This window comes from Larus michahellis, chromosome 8 (assembly GCF_964199755.1).
Source record: "Larus michahellis chromosome 8, bLarMic1.1, whole genome shotgun sequence".
NCBI lineage: Eukaryota > Metazoa > Chordata > Aves > Charadriiformes > Laridae > Larus > Larus michahellis.
The window spans coordinates 6,934,615-6,962,498 of NC_133903.1; the positions used below are offsets into that span (position 1 = coordinate 6,934,615).

The 27,884-nt window shown below is 46.0% G+C and overlaps 1 protein-coding gene across 16 annotated transcripts in view; it reads right to left on the minus strand.

Annotated features, from left to right (window-relative positions):
* Window positions 1-27,884, minus strand: part of LOC141748061 (mesothelin-like) — a 78,890-nt gene that overhangs the window by 7,853 nt on the left and 43,153 nt on the right. For 5 of the 16 annotated variants that reach the window (XM_074599466.1, XM_074599468.1, XM_074599467.1 and 2 more), the window contains 18 exons: window positions 23,593-23,676; window positions 13,985-15,740; window positions 13,514-13,620; window positions 13,107-13,192; window positions 9,028-9,068; window positions 8,431-8,452; window positions 8,297-8,324; window positions 7,437-7,521; window positions 6,257-6,418; window positions 5,616-5,818; window positions 5,028-5,119; window positions 4,213-4,343; window positions 3,468-3,589; window positions 2,868-3,039; window positions 2,334-2,549; window positions 2,060-2,230; window positions 871-1,017; window positions 667-716 (listed from right to left, as the gene is read on the minus strand). In XM_074599466.1, coding sequence (XP_074455567.1) covers window positions 667-716; window positions 871-1,017; window positions 2,060-2,230; window positions 2,334-2,549; window positions 2,868-3,039; window positions 3,468-3,589; window positions 4,213-4,343; window positions 5,028-5,119; window positions 5,616-5,818; window positions 6,257-6,418; window positions 7,437-7,521; window positions 8,297-8,324; window positions 8,431-8,452; window positions 9,028-9,068; window positions 13,107-13,176 — 1,712 coding nt within the window. In that variant the 5' untranslated portion in view covers window positions 13,177-13,192; window positions 13,514-13,620; window positions 13,985-15,740; window positions 23,593-23,676. Of the gene's footprint in view, window positions 1-666; window positions 717-870; window positions 1,018-2,059; window positions 2,231-2,333; window positions 2,550-2,867; window positions 3,040-3,467; window positions 3,590-4,212; window positions 4,344-5,027; window positions 5,120-5,615; window positions 5,819-6,256; window positions 6,419-7,436; window positions 7,522-8,296; window positions 8,325-8,430; window positions 8,453-9,027; window positions 9,069-13,106; window positions 13,193-13,513; window positions 13,621-13,984; window positions 15,741-20,576; window positions 20,760-23,592; window positions 23,677-26,595; window positions 26,718-27,237; window positions 27,685-27,884 lie in introns of those variants that run through there. The other 11 variants (XM_074599461.1, XM_074599458.1, XM_074599462.1 and 8 more) reach the window with 8 other exon arrangements.

A 27,884-nucleotide genomic window follows, 5' to 3' on the forward strand; every position in this document is an offset into this window, starting at 1 on the left:
GTAGTAGAAGTAGAAACACAGGGACAAACTCTCCATCCCAAGTAGTATTGCTGTATCCTGAATTACAAGATCAGTCTCCCTGTGTTTTCAGCACATGCCACACATTGAAAGTGAAATGGAGTTGTGCAGGTCCCCGTCACTGAACATAGTTTGCACAGTCTGGGAGAGCTGAGGGAGAAGTCCTTAAAACTTTGATTCCTTTCTATATGGAAAAGCTTCATTGTGAAATCCACAGGACACTGATGTCAACTCCGTTGTTTTTCCTGAGATATATAATGGTTTTCATAATTTTTCATCTCAGATAGGAGAGCCGACAAAAGATATATCAGTCCCACTAAATTTAATGCCTGGAATAGCACTGTGGAAGACTGACACATTCTCCGATTAGAAACACCTTCCACAGAGGCAGTAAGAAGCAAGGTTCCAGGTGCAGTCTCAGACAGCAGCATCACTTCAGAAAGCAAGTGTGGTTTATGGGTATATTTTGCAGATAACACCCTGGTAAATCTTGATGCTACATGCCTGTGTTTGGGTTTGCATGTTATTTCCCATCTGCCATTACAGATTGAATATGGTGGGTCTGCCATACATGCCAAAGGAAACACGGAAATTGCAATCAAAGCAAACACAAACATGGACAACGGAAGGAGAGAGGAAAAACGCTACCTGCTGAAGTCAGGCTCTGCCTTCATCACATCACTGAAAAACATGGCAGCCTGTGAAGCAAAGCCAGAGTGTCAACGGTTTACCATGCTCTTCTGCAACATTCACCTGTATTTTCAGACAGATGTGCAGAGCAGACACATAGCTCTGTAGAGTCCAAGGCTGACACTGAGGGGGTAAGAAGGACACAAGCCGCCAGCATATTACCTGTTCTCGGGTCCACTTTTTACTGTTGAGATCCAAAACATTGGGCTTCTCTTCCCCAAAAACAAGCAATGATTTTGGAATGTAACTGGCCAGAGCATCAGGGATATATTTAACCAGGTCAGCAGGGTGTCCTACACTGGAGGAAATCTTTAAAAAAAGAAAAAAAAACAAACAAACAACAAACCAACCACAAAACGTATAATTCAAATACTGTGGCTAAAATAAACAATTGCTGGAGAAGAAATGACAAACTGGAAAGAAGCCAGGCAACCTCCCCTGATGATCATCTGGGCATTTCTTGGAGACCTAACACTACGAAATATTTCCTGTTTGACATATTCATCAGACTACGAGAGCTGCTTGGAGCTAGTACCTGGGGTCCTAATGAATGGGAGCGGTTCTGTCTCTTATCAGTTTCCCACCTCCTGGCTTTATGCCCTAAAAAGTTTTAGCAGGCCAGAAAGGAGGACGCGTCTTTCCTCTCTGCCAACACAAACAATGTCTCAACTTGAGGAAGGCACGTTACAGAACAACACGGTGGTGAACATTATTTCCCTAACGCTTCACACAGAGCCCCATTTGCCCCAGGACATGCTATAGGCAGGGCCTCTGGTGCCAAACACAGTTCAGGGTCTTTCCTAACAGAGGGAAGATGATAACAACAAACTTGAATGCTAAACACACAACTTGAAGACTGAAGTTATGGTCAGAAAAAAGGCAGAGAGGTGTTCAAATCCTACACAATCACATGGGAGGATGAAATACTGCATTGCTGAAACATCAGCCTACACTAAAAGGGACTTCCTAAGCCGCCTTCCCTTCTCACATGTTCTCACTCCAAACCATGACAATAACCTTTCTCTGAAAGCATCTTTTCAAGTCAGTGGGGAGTAGCTTCCAGGAATACCCTGTAAAACAACTGTCCCTTCTGCCCTCATCCCCAGGACCCAGGAGGCTCAGCAAGACACGCTGGCTGGCTGCCAAGGACATCTACACAGGCAAGGTGATAGGGACTTGAGAGGCTTGTCCTGCTGCACACTCTGTTCAGCAATGACGAACACCCCCGAGGGAATGTTGTCCGGGTGTGCAGGTGTGTGTCAATGCCTGGCCCCAGGTAACCAGTGTTCTTAGCTGTGAGTCACCAGAGCTTTGCTAATTTATGACGCCTGAAGAGAAAAAGCAACTTCACCTTTTCCACAAATATCATTTTCAGAGAAGAGGGCAGGGTCGCTATGTGCTGAACAAACTCAGGCAACTTAATGGCTTCCAAGATTACTTCTGGAGACAGACTTTGAAGCGTGCTGCTGTTGAGGCCAGCCACCAAGCTCCCAAGTTTTGCCAGGCTCTGTCCATTCTGGATCTGAAAAGTAATGCACGCAGGCATGAGTATGTGAAGGGCCAAACATCACTTGCTGGCAGCTATACCAGGTATGAGCTGCATTTGTGGATCTTATCCTTTGTACCTGGTAGCCAGAGCTGAGCAGTTTGTTGATGATTGTGCTGGACTGCTCAGCATTCCAGCCACGAACTTCACCCAGGGCAGGAATAGATGCTTCAAGGTCTTTTTCACTGATGCTGTTTTCAATGTCGGATATGGACAGCCCAACTGCAGCCTGGCCCAATGCACGCAGGATTGCAGGGGTGAAATGTTCAAACTTTCTCACCAAGGAGGATGCAACCTGAAAAAGTCCCACACAGACAGAAAAGAAAGTCAGAGCAGCAATGAGGTAAGCCTATGGGATCCTATGGCCTTTGGATGTCTTAAATCACTGGACTTTGTGCCTTAAACTTGTGTGATGAAGCCTATTGATGGACTGCGTCTCCCCACTAAGATTTTGCACATCATGAAACACCAGCCTGATGCCACAATAAAAAAAGCAAGATTGCCTACAGGAGTGTACACAGGAGGAGGCACAAGAGTTGATCCCCTCAAGCCTCACAAATTTTGTCTAGATGAATGAAGAACTGAGTCATGGGGCTGAGTGTCAATGGTTTACCTGCAGTTCCTCTGTTGTCAGGGAGGAGGGAGCACTCTCTCTAGTTATTCCTCTGTGTGTCAGGTTCAATGGGCAGTTCTTACTGATCCTCTGGGCCAAGCTCAAAGCATCGTCTCTGCTCAGGTTGCTCACTGCCGAGGGGCTCAGGTAGCAAACAAATCTGTCTGGGAGACTGCAGGTGGGAGACAAGGAGGAGAGGCTGCCAGTATGACAGACAGTGGCTCTGACAGATCTTTCCTTTTTTTCCAAAGGATGCTCTTATCCAGCACATGTTTCCCCTGATTCACTTTAGCTTTGACAATGCTGATGCTCCTGTTCACGGAGCGCACTGCTGTGTCAGGCAAAACTGCAAAAACATGCAAGGTGTGCTGCTGGTCATTAGTCGGTGGCTGGCACTGCATGACAGTCATTTCCCAAGATTTGGAACTCGTGGTCCGGCCCTCCCCAAGATCAAGTCCAATGCAATTATTTGAAGAATAGACAAATGCTTTAAAGATTTAATGGAAGCAGCCATCAGAACCACTGCTCAGCAAAATTCTGCTAAGTCACAGTACCACGCTAAACCGTAAGTCAGGTAGGAAGTCAGGTCAGGTCCTGTACCTCGATAAGGGAAAATCAGGTCCAGATGTCAGCAGCAAGGTATAGTACACAGCTGTCTCCCGGAGCAAGGTGAGGTTGCTGATCATCTGTATATTGACTGGATCCCTGGCAAATTTTTGAAGCTGAGAATGGGAGTAAAAAAAAAAAACAAAACAAAAGAAAAAGTTTAGATGAATACTTTAATGTGACAGTCACTTCGGACAGTATGAACAAACCTCACTTGAAGCAATACGGTTTTTCTCATCCGGCTTTGAAGTTGCAAGGAAATTTATTTTTCGTTTTCAAGTAATACACTGGGACCTTGCTTTATTTATCTTTGCACTCCAAGGGCATGGTAAGCCTCTCACTCTATGACTGCTGCAAGGCACAAAGGCAGGAGAGCTGCTAAAAGATGTGGCCCTGCCCCTACAGCATTATGCACACATACAGTCATTCACTAAACCAGGCCCAGACATCGGTCCAGTCTTGAGATAAGGTTTGGGTTTGCTGCCCTTATTGACTCCAGTTTGCTTTCTGCAGAATTACCTATGTGAAATCAACTTCCGTGCAAGTGCCTCTTATCATAAGAAATCATGATGGGGAAAGAAATAAAAACTGAAGTGACTGTTCACCATAAACAAACAAGAAAAATGTTCCTGCTAGCAGCATCTCCATGAATTTTGGTCAGGGAGGGAAGACAACGTCCCAGACACAGAGTATTTTGCACGCTGCATGTTATTCATCACCCTGATGAGCCTGCACTTACTGTTGCTTCATCACCAAAAAGCTGCAGGTCTCCAACAGTAGCATGCTCCAAGAAGGATCCAAGATAATTTTCAAACCAAGCAGTGGAATTCAGACCTGGAACAGCTGCATTGTAGCATTTGTGGTTTGATCCTGTAAAACAGGCCAACACCATCAAGCTACAGACTTGCACTGTATCAGGAAAACAGTGGAGATTGGAGATTTCTGAATGCAGAACAGGCTTCAGCCTATCAGAGAACTTAGTCGGCAGAGAGTTCCCTCTGATCACACTTGATGCTCGGATCTGCATGTCTGTGCACTCCTTACACAGGGGACAGGACAGATGCCTCATTCTTGCAAAGCCCTCCAAATATTTCATCACCAGTCTCTTTCTTCCTCCCTTCAAATCTGCCAAAAACTTTTTGCAGGACATTAAATTTTTGCGTGCAAGCTACTGCCTGGAGACAGGGGAGTGTCTTACCTGGGTCCCCCTTTCTGAGCTGCTTCTGAGACGAATCTTTTAGCTCTCGGAACTAAACACTGCACTGTTCTTTCACAACAAAACAGTAAATGCCATTTGCACAGGATGTAAATCAGCATAGGACTGACCGTGCTAATTTATAAAATCCTGGATTAATAAAGCCTTCAGGCAGGGAAATGATTCCTGATACTTCTAATCACTGTCATATTCCCAGCCTATTTCCATTGAAGAGACAATATAAATTCACCAAAAAATCTGTGAAGCCTCAGCCCTGTAACAGATTGTAGCTAATGTTGTAGCATGTATCAGTGGCTTAAAACATTCTATTGTTTCTTAAAGGAAATTGAGTCATTTACCATCCTCGATGAGATAGTATTTGATCCCGGTGTAAAGATTCCTCTGTTCTTCCACTGGAAGGTCAGAATATATGCCATTCAGGGCAGCGACTCTGAAGATGGGTAAGAAAGGCAGACATCTCAAACACAGATGAAATCAAACCCGGCAGGGTTGGATTCTCACAGAAAGGGCTGTTACATGAAGACTGATACTATGAATCACATCCTTTTTCAAAGTTACCAATGTGACCTCCCTTCACAACAGCCCCATGATCATCTGGGGGCTGCACTGCCAATCCTGTGATACTGCTTTGGAAATGCCATGCTAGCAGGGCCACTACACACACATTGACTGATGCAGAGGACCAGTTACAGGGTCAGCAGGTGTGTTACGAAGCCCTGGAGAGAGCTTCTCAGAGACCCTGCCCGGGCTTCCATCAGTTCACAGCGCTTACAGAATTGAGCCCTTTGTTTTGGAGTGAGGGCCGCTTTCCTATCTCAGCAAAACAGGACTGAACAATCATAGAATCACAGAATGGTTTGGGTTGGAAGGGATCTTAAAGATCATCTAGTTCCAACCCCACAACAATGCTTGCATTCAGCACTTACATCTTCTGAAACGTCTCACAGAACACATTTTTGGCACGGAGGCAAGCAAAGACCTTGGGCTCGACTAGGAACGGCTGAAGCCCCTCATGGACCCACTGAGACAAAACGGGTGGGCTGTCAATATCAGGTACTTGCAACATCTTCTCCCACAAGCCATTAATGAAGATCATGTTCCACTCAGAAGAAAGAGGCACGTCAGAAAACTGAAGGCAAGAGATGAGAAGAAACATATGAATTCAAGTGAATATGGACTTCTAAACAAACATTAACATAAATCCACATGAATCTGAACATTATGAACAGAATCACCCCTAGCAATAATCCCTTCTCTGGATCGTGACCCTCTTCACAGCAATATTTGTGCAATTCAAGCACAGTCAGTCTGTAATTCACATAGGAACCCCAGGTCTGTGCTGCCACTGCAATCAGCAACAGGTAACCTAGCTGAACTCATGGGTGTTATTCCTGTCTTCACAGCTATTTTTAACAGCACAGAACTCCACTATATTGGTGGAGCTCCGTTGACTGAAATAGTGCCCTTTTTAAAATAAGGTAACATTAAGGTAAAAAATAAGGTAATGTTAACTAATGCCTTCCACTGGCATTACAGGTAAACAAAGGGTTGGATATGTGATACCCACCCGCTGGCTGAACATAGTCAGAGCAGCTACAAGCTTCTTGGCATCATATTTGGAAAAGAACAGAACGGAGTATTCTGGATCCATAGCACCGGCAGGTTTAGGGGTAAGGCAAGAATATAAGGATATGAGGAAATCATCCTGAAGGTCCTGGAGCCAAGCACTCTGAAAAAGAAAAGGGAAATCCATACAGAGATAACAGAAGGCGTGTCATATTTAGAGATACTGCAGTATGCAATCTCCTTCAGGTCTGCTTCACTAGCTCACCTACACGTGAGCGTTCAGCACTGTAAGGTGATGAAACCTGCTGACAGAAGAGTCAGAAGAAAGCCCCGCTTACGCTGACTTGAAGCTAGCCTAAATATGCCCAGTTCCAAATGCTGGATCCTTCTGTTACCTAATCTGTGCTCCCCCCAAGCAAAGAGTGGCTTTAAAAAAAAAAAAACTTTATTCCAAATGGTTTCCCACCAAAAATTAAAAAAGGCCATTTGATCAAAGTGGAAACTTCCATAAGAAACTTCCTCACTCCAGAAACATTTTTCAATGACAAAAAAAAAAGAAAAAAAAACAAGAAAAAACCCCACCAACAAATATTTGAAGAAACTACATCTTTTTGTTAGAAATATTTATGGGAATATACAAATTCAATTGCAATTAGTGGCAGCACAGCAACTTAGAGATAATGACAAAAGCAGGAAGAGAAATAAACCTGAAATATTCCAGATGACATTTTCCACACTGCAACCACTTTTTATTGTGCTCATTAAGTGTTTTACCCTGATGGACATGGGTTACTCTCATGCAGAGATTTGTTTCAACACTATGATACCAGTTTCCAGTAGCCAACTTGTTCTGGAAATCTCCCTTGTCCCACCTTCTCATTTGAGAGAAGTTTGGAAAAGACAGCATCCCCACTTTCACAGACAGCCCCAGAAAGGCCTCCATGGTGGTGTTGCCTGGGAAGGTGACACTGCCACAGCTCAGTGCTCTGGATGGTCCTGTGTGTGTGACCCCATCCCTTCTTTCAGTCTTGTGGGGGAAACCTTGACAACCCAGATCTGAAGCCTGCACAAGGCTTCAGCCACTCCATTCACAGCCAACAGTGGGACTGCTTTTACATTAGAAATGGCACTGTTGTCAAGGAAAACAAAACACCAGCCCATGAAAAGGAGACTTTCATTACCTGTGCACATGCATATTGACCAAAAGTGAGGCTGCAGGGGGAGGCTTGGCCACGGGCTACCTCCAGAACCATCTCCTGGCTGACACTGGTGTGAAAAAAAGCAAAGACATCACCTCTGTGCCAGCTGCCCCAGACCTGGGAGCTAGCACTCTGTCAGCATTCCGCCTGCAAACGCAGGCATGGAGTGCGGCTGCCCGAGCCCAGGTAGTCAGTCAAAGGCATGTGAATGCCCCTGACCACATGCTTTTATTCCTTGGAGTTTTGCTCATCTGCAGCAGGGACAGCTATAAGCTACACTCCTGTAAAGGGTCCAGCCCACCCATTAAGGAACAGGAGCAATGCCAGGCAGCCGTAACAACGAGGCACAGAACAAATACAGAAGAACAACCAACCAACAACACAGATGATGAGAACCATTTGCTGGCACTATTTGAGAGCAGGGAAAGGGTACTTGTAAATTGTTGACCCTTAAGTAGAAATCAAGTTCAACGAAGGCTTGAAGAGGGCCTGTTTGAGTCTTAGGCCCCCATGGCTAGTTAAGCTGAGCTCAGCACCAATGCCAAGGTTCTTGGAGCAGTAAATCCCCCCATGCCAGGCTGGCTGACACATGAGGGACTTGCCCTGATTTTCTTTGTCCAGCACAGACACAGAGAGAGCCCCAGGAAGGCATTTTCCCTTCACTGTTTCAATGAGTGAAATTAGAGCCCTCCCTGCCCACAGGCATCCCTGGGACTTTGCAGGGACAAAGATGCTACACCTGGTTTCAGAGGCTTCCTGCTATCTGATGTGACATCCCCAACAATCCAGTATCACTCTACAAGGAAAATGCTGCCAAGACAATTTGCTGACGGTTCACATACCTTTCCACCGAAGCACACACAGCAGATTCTGATTCCCAAAAAAAGAGAGACAAAGGTAAGGGAACTGTGATAGGAATATGCATACAGACCATGTCTGAATCTTCTTTATGGAGATTACTTGGTAAGAAACTCACCATTGACAGGGGAGCTGGAGCACTGCACCAGGAGAAAGAGAGAAAAGAGAGGATCTTATCATGCAGTTGCAATGGTAGCACAACATTATTTGTGATCATTGCATACAGACAAGCATGTTAACTGCAACCATTTGTACTTGGATCTGGCCTGAAAACACACAAGTGCCCAGAACCAGAGCTCCCATCTTGCCATGCTAGGTAGCCGCCATCTGCAAAATTCCTATCAGCACTGGCTCCGTACCTCAGACAGCTGGAAAGTTCAGGGTTATACGAGTCCTGCCCATCACTCAGGCATAAGAGCCAATGGGATGGACTGTTCTCCAGATGATGTGAGTGTGGTCAATGAGCGCCACCTTCACTGAATCATCTGGTGATGTGCTTGCACTGAAGCCCTGCAAAGACCTGCAGAAGCCATCCCCACTCCACTCACTGCTTGGGAGACAGGATGGGCAAGGGCTCAACGCACTGCATCTGGCTTGTAGCAATTGATTTCCATCAATGCACTGCTACCAGGAAGCGGCCCACACCAACCACCAACCCAAACATGCTTTACAAGACACGGATGACACTTATTTTAAACACGCAAGTTTGCCTTACCAGATGTGTCCCAGCAGAAGTTGCAGCAGCTACCTGCCAACCTGGAAGACAATGTTCCATGATTTTAGCAGCAAATGCAGGACAAAGCTCCTTCCTACAGTCCAGCCCCCATCTGGCTTAACAGATCCTGAAGATAACTCATCTCACTATGTTATTTTATTCCTCATTCTTGACACAGTATTTCACAAAATCATTTCTGTCAAACCTTTCTGCTGTTTTCCCTTTGGCTTTGTGACAGCTGACTGGGTGAGCAGACATTAGGTACTCCTCTATCCACACCAGGTCATACTGGCAGAGAACAGAAATGCAGTGCCTTAGATGACATGAGAGACTGCACACATCTCTGTCCCCACAGAGAAAAAGGCAGGGAAAGAGGCAGAAACAACACTCTGGGAATGGACCTTCTCTCCAGGACTTCCTTGCCCAGTATCCCTTGTGCACCATAGCCAGCAATCAGCCCAGCAGGCCAGGCTCACCATGCTTATACTTCCACGATGCTTTTAGCTTTGCAGCTTCTAATTGTCCTTTACAGTGTTGCCATCAATGCGTCAACTGTAGCCAAGCCTGTGTTGTATTTCAGATGTTTTTCCTGCTAAATCCTCAACTGGATTAAAATCACCCTATGCTGCAGAACTGCACACAACGCAGGTAACGCCACCGTACGACAGCCCCCATGCCAGTCCTGCCTGAGAGCTTGACAGGGATTTATGGAAAGACAACTGTGTCACTGCTGGCTCTTGGCAGGTCTGTGCAAGCCCTCCACTTCTCTACTCCTTGTTTCCTAACCTTTACATTGTTCTTGATGGCAACTTTCATCACCCCCGCCAATGCCACGAAGCTGGAAAGGTGGTGAAATGCAAGCTTAGGAAACCAGTAACAACATACACAGACTCAAAACTCCCTGGCATTAGCATTATTTACTTCAGATTAGGAGCTTGCCAAGCTCAGCATCCCCTGCGTACAGAAAAGGGAAAGGTAGAGACTTCACACTAGTTTGTGACAGGACAGAACAAGTGAATGCAACAAACACTACATGAGCCTGGTGTAGTGGGAGGTGTCCCTGCCCATGGCAGGTGGGTTTGAATTAGATGATCTTTAAGGTCCCTCCCAACCTAAACCATTTTATGATTCTACGAAATGAGAGGCACGGAGAGGGAGAAGGCAGTGGTTAGAGGCTCCTGAGGTTACGCTGCAGGCTGACTGTCACAATTTGCTAGCACTGAATCACTGCACAGTTGTTTCAGTCAGTGTGTTTCTCTAACAGCACACTCAGGATGCGGCTGGTCAGCACTGTCACCTTCACCCATCTCCTGGGGTAGCTGTGCCCGATCTCAGTCCACAGTGAAGCACCAGGGCCTTGCAGAGCCGTCTGACACAGCCATCCCTTGTTGCATTCACCCCCCACGCCACATGGCATGCCCAGTTTGCACCATTCTCCTCCCACCGCTTTAGCTACATCCTCTGACCCATCTCAGTGCGTGGCAGAGCACAGCAAGCCCGGCTGCCCTGCAGCCCAGAGTACCCCCGCTTCTCTGCAAGCCTTCTTCATCTGCTCAAGGAGTAATGCGGTGATGAAAGTTCAGTAGTTACCTCTCAGCGGGGACCAACTTTAGTGACTTTGGATCAGGCACTGCAGCTGACAGGAGGCTGAAGTGGCTGTAGAGATCACCCCCACCCATGCCTCATCTCCCAGACCCACGGACCAGCTAGCCCAGGGCTGGCTGAGTAGTGCCCAACAAGCATATGGAGGTGTGCAAAGCTCAGGTTCAGTATGATTGTTCCATGGCTCTAAAGCACCAGTGACTCCCACTGCACAGTGCGGGGAGCACAGCCGGGACTGGTGTTATCCACAAATATTTGGTGAGAAGTGACTCATGGGGGGAATGTGGAGGAGCCGAGTCCCAAAACCAAAACACAGAAGCAACCTTCTGTGGTTCCTCCACAGCATATGGCGAAGAGACCGGACTAAGGTGGCTCAGGGCAGTGTGAGTCAAACCCACGGTGATATCGGGCACAGAAATCAACAGGATGGGAGACCCTTATCACTGAACTGTGATGGGCAAGAAGAGGAGGAGGAGGACATGAACAGCTTTCCTGGGTATGTATGTGTTCACCAGCCCAATGACCTGCATTAGGAAGGGGATTATAAAATAGCTTGTAAGGATAGATGAGAGGAGCCCCTAATTAGTATAACAGCTTTTTTGATTACTAACTGCTACACCTTTTTAATCATTTAATTAACAGAGAACTGTTACTAAGTAACACACAAAGGAAACACACGCATAGCTGGGCAAATGCAGTGCTTTCCTCTATCCCGAACACACATTAACTTCGCTCCTAGAGGAAGTCCCAAAAGAGTTACCAAAATCACAAGCAACATTTCAGTGCCAGAGGCTGGCCGTGAGGCCATGCTTCCCTGCCTGCAGACACAGCCGAGCTGTTTCCACTGTGAAAATCACTGCTCACCTCAGGACGGGACACCTTGGAAACATACAGGCAAGCCCTTTGGCCCCACTCTTGGAAAGCTCTTACGCATATGTTGAACTTTAAGCATGCAAATCATCCCATTGACTCAAAAGAGCAGCGTTCAGAAACACCCACAGAGGGAGAAGGAGGAAGAGAAGGGTGGCTTGGCACTCTGCAAGATCAGAGCGGACCCCAACCTACTATCACAAGAATCCTCATTGTATGACAATAAATCCTTCATCGCACAACATCACAACAAAGGCTAAGATATGTGCGCATCACGCTGGGAGCAATACCCTTCCAAAACATAGTTTTCGCTCCCACACTCTGTTAGTGCACAGGCACGTCAGGCTGCAGTGAAGCCTCCCATAATGGAAGAGACTGTCTCTTTTGTGCACGTACACTGTTCAACTGCTCTCCACGGTCCCTCCTCCTCCATGAGGGCACTTCTGTGCCACGAGGTTGCTGAGCACTGCCGGGTCTCCCCACTGCTTCTTTACAACAAGGCTATTCGTGTTGATAAGGTGGCACCACTACACTTAGATCTCCTGTCCTTCCCTTTCAGAAACCTGTTTCGGCACTTTCAGAAAGTTGTGTTTTCTTTCTTCTCTTTTTGATCCGCCCCCCAAAGTGCAGTGCATGCAAGCTGTTGGATGCAAATTCTCCACAGGCTCAGCACATTTCTGATATTCTGACTTTTCTCCACCTCCAGTTATGTAGGGCATTTACAGAAGAAGATGGGTAGATGGATGGGGGCAAGCATGGCCCAAAGAAATGGAATGATTTCCCACACCTGCATGCTGAGCCAGTGGCCAACATGAGAACAAACCACCAAAATTAAAAGCAGTTGCATTAAGAGTCATTAACTTTTACAAGCAACCAATGTACTTCTGCTGGACAGAGACATCCCTCCTTGTACAGGATGTTAATAGAAAAGTGGGGAAAAGAAATATCGCATTTCCATCAGGGTGTCCATAATACATCGGTCAGTTTTGAACACTGACAACTGCTTAATTAAAGAAATAATGTTTTCCTTCCTTTAGTACTGATAACTAAGCCTACTGTTGACGGTCCCTTTATGTAGCTGTTCCCCAGCTGGTGGTTCTTTAGATTGTTTGTAACGTTACGTGTTTTATTGTCATCAATATTCACTGCAAATGCTATCTCAAGTCTGATGAGGAAGGAAGAATAAAGCACTGACACTTTCTGAAAGAAACAAAGATCCTGCTCCGGAATCCCTTACTACCAAAAAAATAGATGGAGGGAAAGTAGGGAATATAATCGGATTCAGCTAAGTTTATTTCTTAAGTGCTTTCCCAGAGGCACCTGGATGCTCCAAACAAAGGAGCAGTGAGCAGATAGCTCTGCAATGACAGGAAGAGAATGAATTCCGATTTTGTCTTTCCACCCTGCTTATTACAAAAATGAATATATTTTGGTTTACGAATACAACAATTAACAAGCATAACTAAAGTTTGGAGATTTAGAGCAACCACCAAAGTAACATTCAATGGTCTTTCAGCACAGTTTTCTCTTTTGAGCATTATTTCAGCTACAGCTGCTGGTAAGAAAAATCCTCCCGGGACACCCGCCACCCTCACGGTAATACTCACCAACCAAAAGGAGGAAGCCCAGCCCTGGGAGTAAAAGCAGCATTTCTGCAAAGGTCTTCAGAGCACTCATACATGCAAGGAATCACCTTATTTCAGCCAAGAAAAATCAAACATGAATAATACTTAATTGCAAAACCAAACTCAGAGCAGGAAAGTTAAAAGGTGACTGTCTCACAAGCACACTGACACATGCCAACACCCTTCACAAAACCTATTTGAAACTAGACCCAAAGCACACAAAAAAACCTACTGAGGGTCCGCTATGCCTGGGAAAGCACAGAGTTGCACGCAGAGAATTCAGAGAGTTAGTTAAGCTAGATTCACTGCTATTGATGCCCTGATGTCAGGCTCCCCTCTGGCAGAGGAGGATAAGAAGTTGCACAGCCCCGCTTGGAGGGTTAACTTACCTCCAAGCCGCTAGTCGCCAGGTACTCAGTGTGAAGGGCTACCATCCGTAGTGGGCTCCTTTTCACTGAGCAAACTGGGGCGTGTCTCTGGCTTCTCAAAACTGCATCTGAAATTACAGGATGTATTTGGAGCACTGGACACACCTATAAGTACTTGAGAATACAAATGTTTAGCAGTACAAATAAATGTTATTTGTGAACGCTCGTCATTCCTAGGATACAGTAGGAAACACTGAGCCTGAAGCAAGGCTGCACAGAGTGGGCAGGATGAGAGCAGTGAATAGGTACATTCCCTCGCTGCCCTGTGCAGGACGTGTTTGCCAGTTACAGGAGGCAACAAAAATAAAGCCACCCTCCCAGGACAGAGGTACTCTAGGACCGCCTTCCTCTAGTTACTACAGTTTGTCATCAGGAAATTTTGCTTCAGTGGAGTTTGAAATGTTTGGCCCTTTTCTTGAAGTTTCTGCTTACCCAAGTCATCTCCACCTGGGAGACCCACCAAGGAAAATACATGGCAGTTCCTCCGATAGTCAGACAGGCCATTTTCTGATCACAGTTATGTCAAACTGGGAACTCTGCTCCAGGCTCAGTGAGGTCAATCAACTGAAACACACAGCTCTCCACTCAAGACAGAGGAATCAGGATAGCTGAAATCAAAAAATGCAGCCCTGCAAGAGGATAAAAGGCTAAGATTGGTGCAAGCAAATCCCACAGCACAGCCATCTTTCTTATTTCCTTGATGAACCTTTGCTTGCTGACGCGCTCCAGGGTGCTCATGGCACACTGGCCTCATGTCATGGTGCCCAGCATCTGCACCCAAGTGCCACGTGGGCTTTTGCATCAGCACTCGCTGCAGCAGCTCGTCATCACTCACAAGCACCACAGCAATGAGATCACTGCTATCCAATGGCCCCAGAATTGCAGTCCCAAAGATCCCTGTCTCCCTATCACCAGAAGTTACCTTTCCCTCAACAAACCTTCATTTATTTCCTTGCTGCAAAGTTCCTAGGACATAACTTCATGGGCTTCCTAATTCCTGCAGGCTGCTCTATTCTAAAGACTAAACAACGTTCTTATTAAAGAGATCACATTTGGTTTTAAGGGGTCTTTATGCAGTAACTGCATGCTGCAGGAGCTGAGGAATAGCTTTGCTCCTAACCCAGCTGAACCACACATGGTGGTGTTCCCCATGATCTCCCCAGACCTATGCATCAGCAATCAGGGGGATCTCCTGATTGTGCCCGAACTTGAGTTCTCCTCAAGCTAATGGTCAACTATAAGCACTTCTGTAAGGAAAACACAGCAAGCATAATCTGCAAGAATAAAAATGAGACCTGCTGCAGATTCTAACAAGAGATGGATATTCAACTATAGTCCACTCATTTCAGACTTCTTTTCACTGACCCTTGGATCTGATCTCCCAAGTCACTAAGAAATTGCCCACAGTAACTCTCTCAATTTCTCTGGATGCACCGGAGTAATTTTGCATCCTCAGGTTTGAACGATCTTTCTTTGGTCACTTTGGTGATGCTTTTCAAGAGAAGTTTTTTCCATAAGCCAGTTATGTCCCAGGCTTAGGCTTGCCCCACCATGCCCACTTATAACTCGTGTGTTTGTAACAACACCAAGAAAAGCCAGTGTTGACTCACAACATCACAACGTGTACCCAAACCCCAGCTCTCTCCACACTCTCAGTTTTCTTACCCCACTTAACATGTTTATCAGCTATTTTGGAACTAGTGTAACACTGATTCATAATTAGTTTGTCTGACTCAGAAGTGCACAGGATGCCCAACATCAAAGTGACTCTCATCAATGCCCATCCTAAGCTACCCAAATCTATATAAACTTGAAATGCATTATTTTGAAAATGGTCAGATTCATGGACTCCTAGTTCAAAGCAAGAAGCCTCTTCTCCAGGATATCCAAATGAGGTGTTCTTGAGATGGATTGGGATCCTTCAATCGCGTTTCAAATACCAAAGCTTTCAGCATCTTGCGCCTTCTGTAAATTCAACATTGCAAGCAGGCTGACCACGACAGAGGGTCCGATAGGCATGTGTTGCTGGGGAGCTCTGGACATGCTGCTGGATGAACTGCAGGTCCATATAAGAGTCAATCAAGATGGCAACAAAGACCATGTGGCACAGAAGGCCTCTGTCAACCTCGGCCAGATCTATGGGTCTTCCCCAGGGCATCGAGAGGTGAAACACAAGAACAGGAGAGATCTGAAAAGCAGAAAAAATAACACTGAGCCTCAGCCACAGATAAGGAAACCATGGGAGGGGGCAATGCAAAGCGTCAGGACTTTCTGCTCATGTCATCCAGGAAGTCATGCATACCTAAAGGGTGTGCAGAGCACCCCCCCTTACGGGAAGAGAAACCAGAGTTCACAAAGGCAAGAAGAAACTTTCATCTGTAAACAATCTGGTATTTTTCTAAAGTCTGTCTGCAGGGTGGTCAAGCAGAACCATGTAGTACCTGCCATTTGCGTTCATCCTTTAGCACCTATGAGCCATAAGCACAGATCCAGGAGTGCTAGGTGTGATACGAACAAGAAGGTCTTTGATTCCAAGAGCATACAGTTGAGGAGATGAAGACAGACAGAGGAGCTCAAAGACAGGAAGGCAGGCAATGATTTCAACACAGCAATAGGTGAGGCATTTTTGCACACTTCATGCCAAAGCAAAATCCTGATAATTACACAGAATTAAGTCTGGAGATGATTTATAGTATTGCACCTACTCGAGTAAGCCTAAGTGAGAATTACAGCTCTCTAAAACAGGCCTCCAGATAGAGGATTTTTACCTTTTGGATGTGATGCCATATCCAGCTTCACCACTTCGTAGCACTGAAAGCTGGGAAGAGCAGTTTGGCCTGTGGCAGGTATTCCTGCACTTTTCAGATCCCAGCCTGGCCCAGCCCAAGGACACAGCCACTTTACCGCAGGAGCCTCAGCACTGCTTAGCATGTCAGTGCAGTTTTCCGAGCAGGGTAAGATCACCCTGATGGACTGCCAGAAAGGAGAACCTCACACAAAGTGACACGATTCTGGAAAAGCAGGTTTTATGACTATAATTCAGCAATAACCTTCATGCTAACCAGATGGGACGTGGTTTAGGAGCTTTATACTTATTATCCGAATATCCTTAGCAGCATACAGTGATCCAGGTTGCAACTGTGACTAAGTGGGAATAAGATACTTGCAGCACACACCTGGGCAGACAAGTCTTTCAGGGGACAGGGCCTAGCACGTCCTCAGCTACCACCTCCCCAGAAGCAGAGCCCTCCCTGTCATTAGTCTCACCTGCACCACGTTCCCTTCCTAAGCACTGCTGTCCCCACCCTTTATGAACTTTTCTAATTTTGCAGCATCAGGCTTCTCAGCTGCAGACTAATGGGAACACAAAGCATGTACCAGGAATGCTGGCAAAATTTGCTTTCAGTGCGAGACAACTAGAGACCTTCTCTTACCAAGAAGTACAGAGCTAGGAGGGGACTCCGAGACTGCCCAGTCCACCTCTTGCACCATGCTGCAATTGTAGCTACCAAGGCCGACAGAGGTGCAGCCAGCCCTCGCATAGGCCTGTGAGGGGGGTTTTAGAGCTCAGCTGTAATAACAATCACTTCTAGCTCAACACAATCACACAGGAGACCTCTCTCTGTCTCCCTTCCCTCTCCCATTCCTCCCTCTCCACAAGCCTCCTTTTTCCTTAACTGAAAATAATCCAATGCCTTCACATCACTTCCCACACTTCTCAAACATATGAGCTTCCTGGTGATAGCAAGTAAGGAGTGAAGCCCAGTTCTGCATTGTGATCTTTAACACATACACCGAGAGGCGAGGCAACGAAATCTGCAGTGGGCGGGCAGGAGTGGGACAGGTCTGAGATGAGCAAGTTTGCCGACGACACCAAGCTGTGGGGCACAGTCAACATGCTAAAGGGGAGGGATGCCATCCAGAGGGACCCGGACAGGCTTGAGAGGTGGGCCCATGCAAACCCCATGAAGTTCAATCAGGCCAAGTGCAAGGCCCTGCACCTGGGTCACAGCAATCCCAGGCACAAATACAGGTTGGGCAGAGAATGGCTTCAGAGCAGCCCTGAGGAGAAGGACTTGGGGGTGCTAGTGGACGAGAAACTCAACATGAGCCGGCAATGCGCACTTGCAGCACAGAAAGCCAACCGCATCCTGGACTGCATCAAAAGAAGCGTGGCCAGCAGGGCGAGGGAGGTGATTCTACCCCTCTACTCCGCTCTCTTGAGACCCCACCTGGACTACTGCGTCCAGCTCTGGAGTCCTCAGCATAAGAAGGACATGGACCTGTTGGAACGGGTCCAGCAGAGGGCCACAAAGATGCTCTGAGGGCTGGAGCACCTCTGCTATGAGGACAGGCTGAGAGAGTGGGGGTTGGTCAGCCTGGAGAAGAGAAGGCTCCAGGAGATCTTATAGCAGCCTCCCAGTACCTGAAGGGGGCCTATAGGAGAGATGGGGAGGGACTCGTTATCAGGGAGCGTAATGATAGGACAAGGGGTAATGGTTTCAAACTGAAAGAGGGGAGATTTAGATTGGATATTAGGAAGAAATTCTTTACTGTGAGGGTTGTGAGACACTGGCACAGGTTGCCCAGAGAAGCTGTGGGTGCCTCATCCCTGGTGGTGTTCAAGGCCAGGCTGGATGGGGCTTGGAGCAACCTGGTCTAGTGGGAGGTGTCCCTGCCCAGGGCAGGGGGGTTGGAACTAGAGGATCTTTAAGGTCCCTTCCAACCCGAACCATTCTATGATTCTATGTAGTTTTGTACCACGGGAAAATGAGTCAGTGCCTTAATAACCCTCTTCTCACACAACCTGACTGTGCATGTATAGCATCAAGTATGGCTCAAGTGTTCTTCAGTAACACTACATTGTACAATTGACCGCCAAGGTGTTCCTGCCATGTTAAGCCAGGTGTGGCAACAGACAATAAATCCTTCCCTATCCCATCTCCACCACGCATGCCACACGCCCTGCTCAGCCCAAAGTCATTATACTTCCCAGCCATTTTTATCCAGAACAAAAGGGGCTTTGTGCTTTCTCAGAAAAGTCAAGTCTCCCATTATGCTTAAGAGAGCACTCTGGAGAAGCTGCCTGAGCAGATACATGCTCACACCACAGCTGAAAAACCCCCATCAAATATGGACTCAAGGGCCAGTAAATCACAGAAGACAGCAGTACCCCAGCAGGGCTAATACAGAACATTTCACCATGGGTTTGGTACTGGATGTACAGGATGGGGCTCAGGCTTTTACTAATATGTGAGACCACAGCCAAGCTCCTCTGTAACCTTGCAAGGGCCATAGAGACTCACTGGGTTCAGACAGCCCCACCAGTGTACTCCTTTTCGTTAACGCCAAGTACAGTCACAGAACCAGGAGGAGAGGTTTAAGAACAGGAACAACAGAGCACAAAATAGGAATGCTTGCTGAAGAGGAACCAAAAGGGGCAGTTAAGAGACTGAAATGTTGCAGATGGTGTGGAAATTATATAAAGGCATACCAAAGGCTGAAAGCAAATGCGTACCACCTAGCAAAGAAAATCAAACTGTCATAACTGAACAGAAAGGCAAAAGAAGCTTCTGGATATAAGATCATAGAATCACAGAATGGTTCAGGTTGGAAGGGACCTTCAAGATCCCCTAGTTCCAACCCCCCTGCCCTGGGCAGGGACACCTCCCACTAGACCAGGTTGCTCCAAGCCCCATCCAGCCTGGTCTTGAACACCTCCAGGGATGGGGTATCCACAGCTTCTCTGGGCAACCTGTGCCAGTGTCTCACAACCCTCACAGTAAAGAATTTCTTCCTAATATCCAATCTAAATCTCCCCTCTTTCAGTTTGAAACCATTACCCCTTGTCCTATCATTACGCTCCCTGATAACGAGTCCCTCCCCATCTCTCCTATAGGCCCCCTTCAGGTACTGGAAGGCTGCTATAAGATCTCCTGGAGCCTTCTCTTCTCCAGGCTGACCAACCCCCACTGTCTCAGCCTGTCCTCATAGGAGAAGTTCTCCAGCGCTGTGATCATCTTTGTGGCCCTCCTCTGGACCTGTTCCAAGATGATACTTTTCAAAAACTCCTTGTTATTTTTCTGTTTCTTACAGAATCATAGAATCATTGGTTGCCTCATGAAGAAGAAATCTGTCAGGGCCCTGCTGGGACAACATGATCCAGTTATAAAAAGAGGATCTGGAGACATACAGCTCTAAAAGGGAAACTAAATTCATTCTTTGTTTCCATGTCCATCACACTAGATCCCTTCATTATGTGAGCTCATGTAACAATTAATTCCATATGCATATACTGACAGAAGAGGTTACAGAATAAAATCACACCAAAACGCCCAGACAAGGTAGGCTACATCGAAAACTCCTGGAGAAGAACAACATGACACAGTTGCGGTGTCCAATCCTTTGCTTAATTACCCTTTGGACCACAGGTCAGAAGGCGATAGGCAACAGCAGCTTTTAGGAGGATCTCCAAAGGATACTGGACAGAGAACCAGAAAGAGAGAAACACGAAGATCAAGCCTCAGCCTAAAACAAACCTCTTCTCTTTGGTGGGGCAAGAAACAGACGAGCTTGCTGCTAGGGTCAGCTAGAATGAGCTGTGTGAGCCCCCTAGAAAGGGCTGAGTCCAGAGCTGGCAGAAGAGGATAAAGACCGAAGTGATGCAAAATCTGTGGTCTAAGGTATAAACAGTTCCAAGCCCACAAAAGTGGTGTTATGATACAGTCATCACTTGCAAGTAGCTCTTCTTTTACCCTCTCTGTACAGATCTCAGGCTTACTGGGACTTAGCACACAAAGGAAGACTCCCCAGTAATTGAAACAAGGCTGTGTGAAACCTCTCCCCTCCTTTATCTCTCAAAAAAAGTAAACAAGGAAACACTGCTACAAAAACGTTCACACGTCAGAACTGTAATTTCAGTGGCAATGGACCAACAAGCATTGCCCCATGGATCACTGCTTCCTCTTGCACAGCAGTCCTGCCCTCACTCCTGCTGCTCTGGACTAAAACCGCTGTTGCCTACCTGCAGAATCACAGAAGAGAAAGTTAGGAGGGCTCTCCAGGTATTCATCAAAACATCTCCTGGCTTAAGAGTAGATCGTTCTTACAACCACTTTGCCTGGAGCCGTGTTCTGGGTTGACAGTCTGAAAGGTTCTGGGTTAAGGCAGAAGATACATTTTTTGAAAGCCCCATCTTGCAGGTAACCTATAAAAAAGGTTTTCCTCTTGAATATACTGCTGTGGTCAGTGTTGGTAAGACAGCTTTAGTATGAATAGGCAACTGTAACATTAGTCATCATAGCGTCTGCAGCATGGAGCATTTTGGCCCATTTCAGGTGCAGAGCCACCTCTGTCTGCAAACCAATGGATTCACAGGACCAAAGGCATAGTTCAGACCAGAAAAGGAGCTGACTCTCCACACAGGCATTTAAATTGCACAGCTCTGTCTCAAGGATTGGCAGATACCAGAATCGGCCATTCGTTCAGAAAGAAACTGAGCAAAAATTATACCCTCAGATTTATTATCAACATAAATATAGTTTCAAATTGATTCTTATCTCAGCGTAGATCTTTAAAAGAATGCGTAAGCACACAGGTCACGTCCAGCTATGTGACTGCGTAGTATTACATGCCTGCTTGTTAAATGTCACCTAGAGAGACTTTTATAAACAAGGCAATATTTGGTTCAAGTAAGCAGCTTGTCTCACCTCTGTTTGCTTAAGCATTCAGTTACAAGGAGGGAATAAATGAAAAGAAACATTATTGGCTTCAAGATGTTACTACGCCCACACCTACGAATGCCAGTGGGGTCACCAGAACTCAACATGGAAAGTTTGTGTTTAAAGCTCATGAAAGACCATCTATTCTCACCTGCCTGCACTAACAGGCCTTCACTTGAGGCTACTTCTAAGTTGCAAAGGAGAAGAGAGGGAAGCCAAGGGTCTCAGAGACCCACCTACCATCAAACATGTTGAATCCTCGGTCAACTCAGGACTAAAACTCAATCCTGATTTATCCCCTGTTGTAGTAACTCCAGAACAAACCCTGCTCTGGCCACACGACACTCCCAGAGCTATTGTCTGCACACTGCTAAAGGAAGTGTCACGGAGACTAATACAAAGGCAGCAGAGATCATTAAGACAGGATAAAAAGGCCAAATAGCACCAAATATCAGTTTATAGCTGGAATTGAAACACAACTGCCACATTACACCTTCCCAGAGGTTTACACAAGAGATTTTGCTTGCTTTCTACCTCCCTCTCTCTTCTGTAATCTCCTCTGCAATGTTTGTTTTGCACAAAGTCAAAAACCACCAACATCTAACACTCAAACCTTGTCCTCAATTGTAAGCCAAACCAACCTAAAAAAAAAAGGTAATTAATCTGACATCTGATCTTCCTCTCTCGACAAGGTTTCTACTCATGCTGGTGACCAACTGGCTGCACTAGAAAGCAGAAGTGTTGTTTAGTAATGCTCTAAACCCTACCTGTTTAGCTACCCACCAGGGCAGGGTATTGAGGCTATGCCTGTTGGAGACACTCCTGACACATAAGCAGCCAGGACTAAGAAGCATGATCAGTTTTAAGGTCACTTATGTTATTGAAAGACCAGTTTTCAGCAGGAGGAGGCTCAGAGGTAAAACATGCTCCCAGAAACTCAGCCCAGCCTTGAAAGGCTGCTCAGGAAGACCCAGGCTATCACGACACTGGCCCCTCAGCCATCAGTTCTGGCTATACCATGGTGCTGACAGCATTAAAACTATTTGGCACCCAGCACCCCAGGAACAGCGCTACCGGTGTCAGCTGCTGTGCCACGTTCTCACAACTCCCACATCCTTTACCTGAGCGGGTCCTCCCAAAGCACACACTCATCTTCCAGAGGGCCAGGCAAGAAAGGGTGAGGTGCTGTGGGCACCCAGCAATGCTCCTGCCCCTTCTGGCTCTGTTGTGAGTATCATCAGCACTGGAACATCTCTACCATACACTGAAGTGCAGCAAAATATAGCTTTAATTGTCAGGCACTCCGTATTCTCAAGTACAAAGCAGCTCTGCCTCTGTATTTCATAGCTTCAAGAAAATGTTCTTTTGTATGAGTCAGCCACCTGCTGACACTTTACATGTTCTCAGTTGCTTCTCCTTACAGCAAGGCTGACACCTTGTGATACAACATAGTCTAACCTGTCCTCTCTTTTATATATAAAAATATATATATACACGCATGTATGTGTGCATAGTCACCTACAGTGGTTGACAGGTCGTACATGGCCCTAAGAAAGAAGAGAGGGAAAGAGAAAGCCTATGTTATGAAAGTCAGAGATCCAGCTCATGAACTGGAAAGTTTAACTCACTGTCTAGCAGGACTAAACCCATCTCTCATTCTCCCTAACCCCCTATCAGTCAAAGGCTGCCAGCCCTGAACACTCTTCTTAAGTACCTTCTCCCCACACTCATGTAGCACCTTGCTATGCTGAGCACCTGCAAGGGATTCATTTCAGCTCACAGTATCCAGCCTTGTCCTGCCCCCTGCAGTGACCTGCTCTGTACGGTGAGATAAGGAAGGTTTAACCCCTTCCTGCTGCATGTATGTGTCTGATGAAAATTAAACATGTACCGGGCAGGACAATCAATGAACCTGGCTGAATATCACATTGAAAACACAATTTGCCTGACTGTGTCCTTATTTTCCAGGACAGGAGAAATATAGGACATTAAGCAATGTCAGAGCTGTAGAGAGAACTGGGGAAGGGGAAAGTAAGAAAAGCACTGCAGGGTCAGTTCTTGTTCCTGCCTCCTGCAACCTGTCACCCCTCCATAAGGGTCACTGCACTAAGCCAGCGGAGCTGAGCACAGCCCTGCTGCCTCCACCGCACTTTGTTTTGTGGGCTCATGACATCTGTCTGCCAGCACGTCCCTGGGACCAGGCTGCCAGAAGGAGCATGCAAGCACCAGAGGGCACCAGGAGCTCAGCCCTGCTAACCTACCAGCTCTCTCCTGGGAGTCTCTCCCGCCGCCACTGGAGGTCTCTGCTAAGTCACTTACCTGGGGAAAACGCCGTGGGGAAGAAGCTGTTTTAACCAAGCTGGAAGGTTTCACAAAACAGTATCGGTTCTTGTGGAAACTTTACTGGAAAATACACAAGACAAGCATTAGTCATTTCTGTTATTTCTTTTCAGTCATATATTCTTGTACTTCTGATTTCATTCCAATTCAGAACAAAAACACATTTTGAATTGTGACTTTTTCTCACAGACAGAAATATGAACTACGCCCCCCTATAGACAAATGACCACACGGCCACCATTCCTGTGTCTCAGCCCCTGACCCTCCTGTATGATCCAGCAAGTTCTCTCCTTCTTTATGAGTAACTGCTGATGACTTGTCAAATAAACAAAAGTAAAAATCTGCCTCTGTAGCTGTCTTCATGCTAGAGCAACAGCTATATATGAAACTACGTGGGATGAAGTGATGCTACTGTCAAAGCTGACTTAAGCCTAGACATGGAAACTGAGCAACGTCTGCAACAGCTATTTCCAAAAAGATTTAACTACTATTAAAAAAAAAAAAAAGAAAAAAAAAAAGGAGTCTCTAACTATTGCTGACTTAGCCTCCTTAATACTACGATTCTTCAGTCTACACTGTAAATCTTTCCACGGTGCTTGTTTATCCTCTGATTTTATGTACTTACATCACACATCTAACAATACATTGCCCTTTGACTTGACAAGAAAAAGTTCTTCTCCATCCCTAGAATCAAACATTGCTTGGCAAGAGTCTCCGAGTGTGGTCTAAGAAAATGTCAGAGAATGTGGTCTAGGAAAAAGTCACAGTTAGCAAATCAGACATTGACCAATAACTCACAAAACATAGGAAACGTTAGTTTGGACAAGTTCATAAAAAACTGAGCAACTGAGGGCTTTCAAAAATTGGCCACTCGTGGTCACCTTCAGTCAATCCTTGTTGAAAATGGGAAACTGCTTCTCAGTGGATTTGATCCAGATTTGAGTCATCAATTGATTTTTAATTCTGGGCAGGGTGCTCTGTGTCACACCCGTCTAACTGATGCCTTTGCATGGCAGGAACTCATTCAGGTCTCCCACACCCAAAAGTGGCTTCACAAGCACGCAGCACCTTCACAGCAGAATAACTTTGCTATAGCATGATAATGCATTGCAAAGCAAGAAAGAAACCGCCTGAGTCCCAAACCTGCGACCCGTCAGGCCACATTGTCTGCACCAAGGGCCTGGGCCAGCTGGATTCTGTAATGTAGATACAACTTTGACAAATGCCAAATCCCAAATGCTTTTGTTCCGATCTCCAGCAATGCAAAAGAAATACCTCTGTGCGTGTGTAATGGGCTATCATCATGTAACAGAGCTATGTGACATATTTCCCAAGTGTTGTCTTATTAATTCAGCTTTAATAGTTACATAAATTGAATGGGCTCTGGGGTTATGGTGTGGGATTTGTCCATTTTGGCCATTTTATCTGCTAACTTTAAGTGAATATCATTTGGAAACATCATACTCTGCAAAATGTGGACTGCACGGTCACTGTTCCCCACAACCTGGGCAGAAAGCTGTGACCTGGACGTCACAGTCCTTTGTGGAGGGCCTCCGTGTACAATATGATACACTTTTTCAGAGAGGGAAGAGCTAGGCTTTGCTCCAGCTGATGTTGGGGAGTTTGAAGTGAGACCAAAGAGGAATACATGGGTCTCACTCAAATGCAAGGTGAATTTTGCTTTGCTCTTGTTTCCTGATCTGAGAAGAACAGCAAACCTTAAGACCAAGAAGTGCCAAAAACTGTTTCTGCAGTACTGGGGTGGGGGGGGCGGAGGGGGTGGGGAAGGAAATGGTTGAAGGCCTTTAAAGATAACAAAGACTTCTCCCAAACGTTCCTCACACTTTGCCTTGAACAAAAGCCAGAACACCAAGACAGCCTTGTTGGGATGCTGTGTGTCCAAAAGCTACCAAGAGACAAGGCTGAAAAAGAATAAACCAGCTTCATCCCTAGGGATTTTTCTCTTACTTTGAGTGAAACACAGAGGATCCCAGAATAAGTATGTTATGCTGGAGGTTGACCAACAAGCAATTACATGAGCCAAAGTCAGCTTCTAGCATCTCTGCTGAGGGCAATGAGACAGTGGTGGCAGGTAACTAGTTATCCATCCTGAAGTATTCCTAAAGTGTCTGTGACCATGCTCTCTAAAAACAGCTACTTTTTTTCCACTTCCAGCTGCTACATCTGGAGATTTTCAGCTCCACAGTTATGCGCTAGTGAACAGAAAAAGCCTGTTCCGTGGTCTTGTTTACTCCTGAAGTGATTTAGAGCATTCCTGAGATGGGCAAGGACATGAAACTCAATGTCATCTCAACAGCACAATAATTCTGAAGCCACTTAATGCTCTTTTATGTTATGGTTCACTGAGATTTCTCCGTGTGCTAAGGTACCTCAGAAAACTAAGCTCACCTTTAGGCACAGAATTACATTTGAAGTGTGAAGAAAGTAACATGCCAGGAGACAAATACAAAATGGGAAGAGCCTTGGAAGGAGAGAGCAAGTTAACACAATGATGATGCTGAGATCCTGGGCTATCTGTGAAAACAGTTGGGGAATCTAGCTTAACTTCCCAGACAAGGCACACAGCACCTCACGGGGAAGAAGGAAATGAAGGAGGTGTGATAGATTCTGTTCCAGACCACCCTGCAGAGATGCAACGTGTAAGTCACTGAAGTGAGTCCAGATTCACATAGAAGTATATGACGAGAGTCAGATCCTTTATTTTTTTAAGCATTTCCACTGTCACCACAAAAGGCTCACAAAGAAGGAACATTTTGTCACAGTATTGTCTTGTTATCAATAAAAAAGGGCAAGGCAGATAGACGGCAAAGCAGCAGTGAGGCTAACAAAGCTTTGGGAGATGAAGCGTAACAAAATATCTCAGCAATGAAATGCTTCTGAAAGACATTTTTCCAAGGTCATTCATTCTTGAGATGTAAATACGCAAAAACTAATTCCAACTGTGCTGTTATTTATGCTCACCTTCCTTCCAGTTCCCTGATCCCATCAAGTGGTCTGTGACACACTGTAACTCTCTTTTTCACTGAGATATTCAGCCCCTTGTTTCACACAATCCCTCTCAGACGTATGGTGGTGGCTGAATCCTGGAGATAAAGGATTAGCCGTATGAGAAAGATTGTGCCATTTTAGGGTAAAGCGAGACTTTCAAGCAGTCTTGTTTCACTGCAGCATACCCATATGAAGACATCACCTGAAGGGTGATTCAGTTTTGCTACCAGTTTTAATACCAAATTTAAGTTAATCCCCAAGTAGATATACCCTAGGGTGTAATACCCATCCCGTTACACTCCCTTCCCACTGGATAAGAGGGCCTGACCCCTATGAAGCAGACAGTCAATAGAGTGGCCATACTTTTCCATTTGCTTGCCCTAGGAGCAGCTTCCTCCCAGCTACATCCCAGAACTGACCCCCAATGCAGTAATTGTAATGGGCCACTGATAACAGAGCCAATATTTTATTATCAGCCTCTTCCTCATTGCAGAATTGACCAGTGACTCTCACCTGGGCGGCTGCGGGCTTCATACCTCAGGAGGTGCTACCACTGAGGATGTCACCCAGTCCTCATTTCCATACAAAAGCCACCAGCAATCAGGTGGCACTCACCTGTGTGTGCTGTCTGGGGTGCAGAACAGGACCTGGGGTGCAGGCACACCCTGCAACACCCTTTCCAGATACCGATGTGCTTGTAGGCATTTGTTTAGCTGGTAAGGTGCACTGCAGGAGAGACATGAAAACACCCCCAGCCTTGATGATTCCCTGTGACATTCGGGCAGGACTAGCTGCAGATGTCCACAGAGAACAGTGATGGTCATGGGGGTACAGGCACTCCTCTCAGAAAAAAAGGAGCTCTGAGCACCAGCTCAGTAGACGCACGCTGCCACAAAAAAAAAATGCATGCTGGTCCATTTCAGGGATGTGATGGTTAAACTCAGGTTCGTGTTCATATTTACAGCTAGTTTTAAGGTGCAGGAGGAAACAAACAGGTATTTTATTCCAAGTCTCTCACATGCATCTAAGATGATATGTGTGAAGCAAAATACAGAACATAGCCTAGAAAAAACAAAACAGAACAAAAGAAAAATACCCGTCCCCAACAGAAAATTGCTGTAAAGGGCAATATTTGTGGATTTAATTTAAAAATTCTTTTGGCCAACAGAGGAGGAAGAGGTAAATTACACTGCCCAAGATCAAACATGAAGGAAAGCAACAAATAAAATCTATGCAGTTTACCTTACTGCAACTAAAGATAT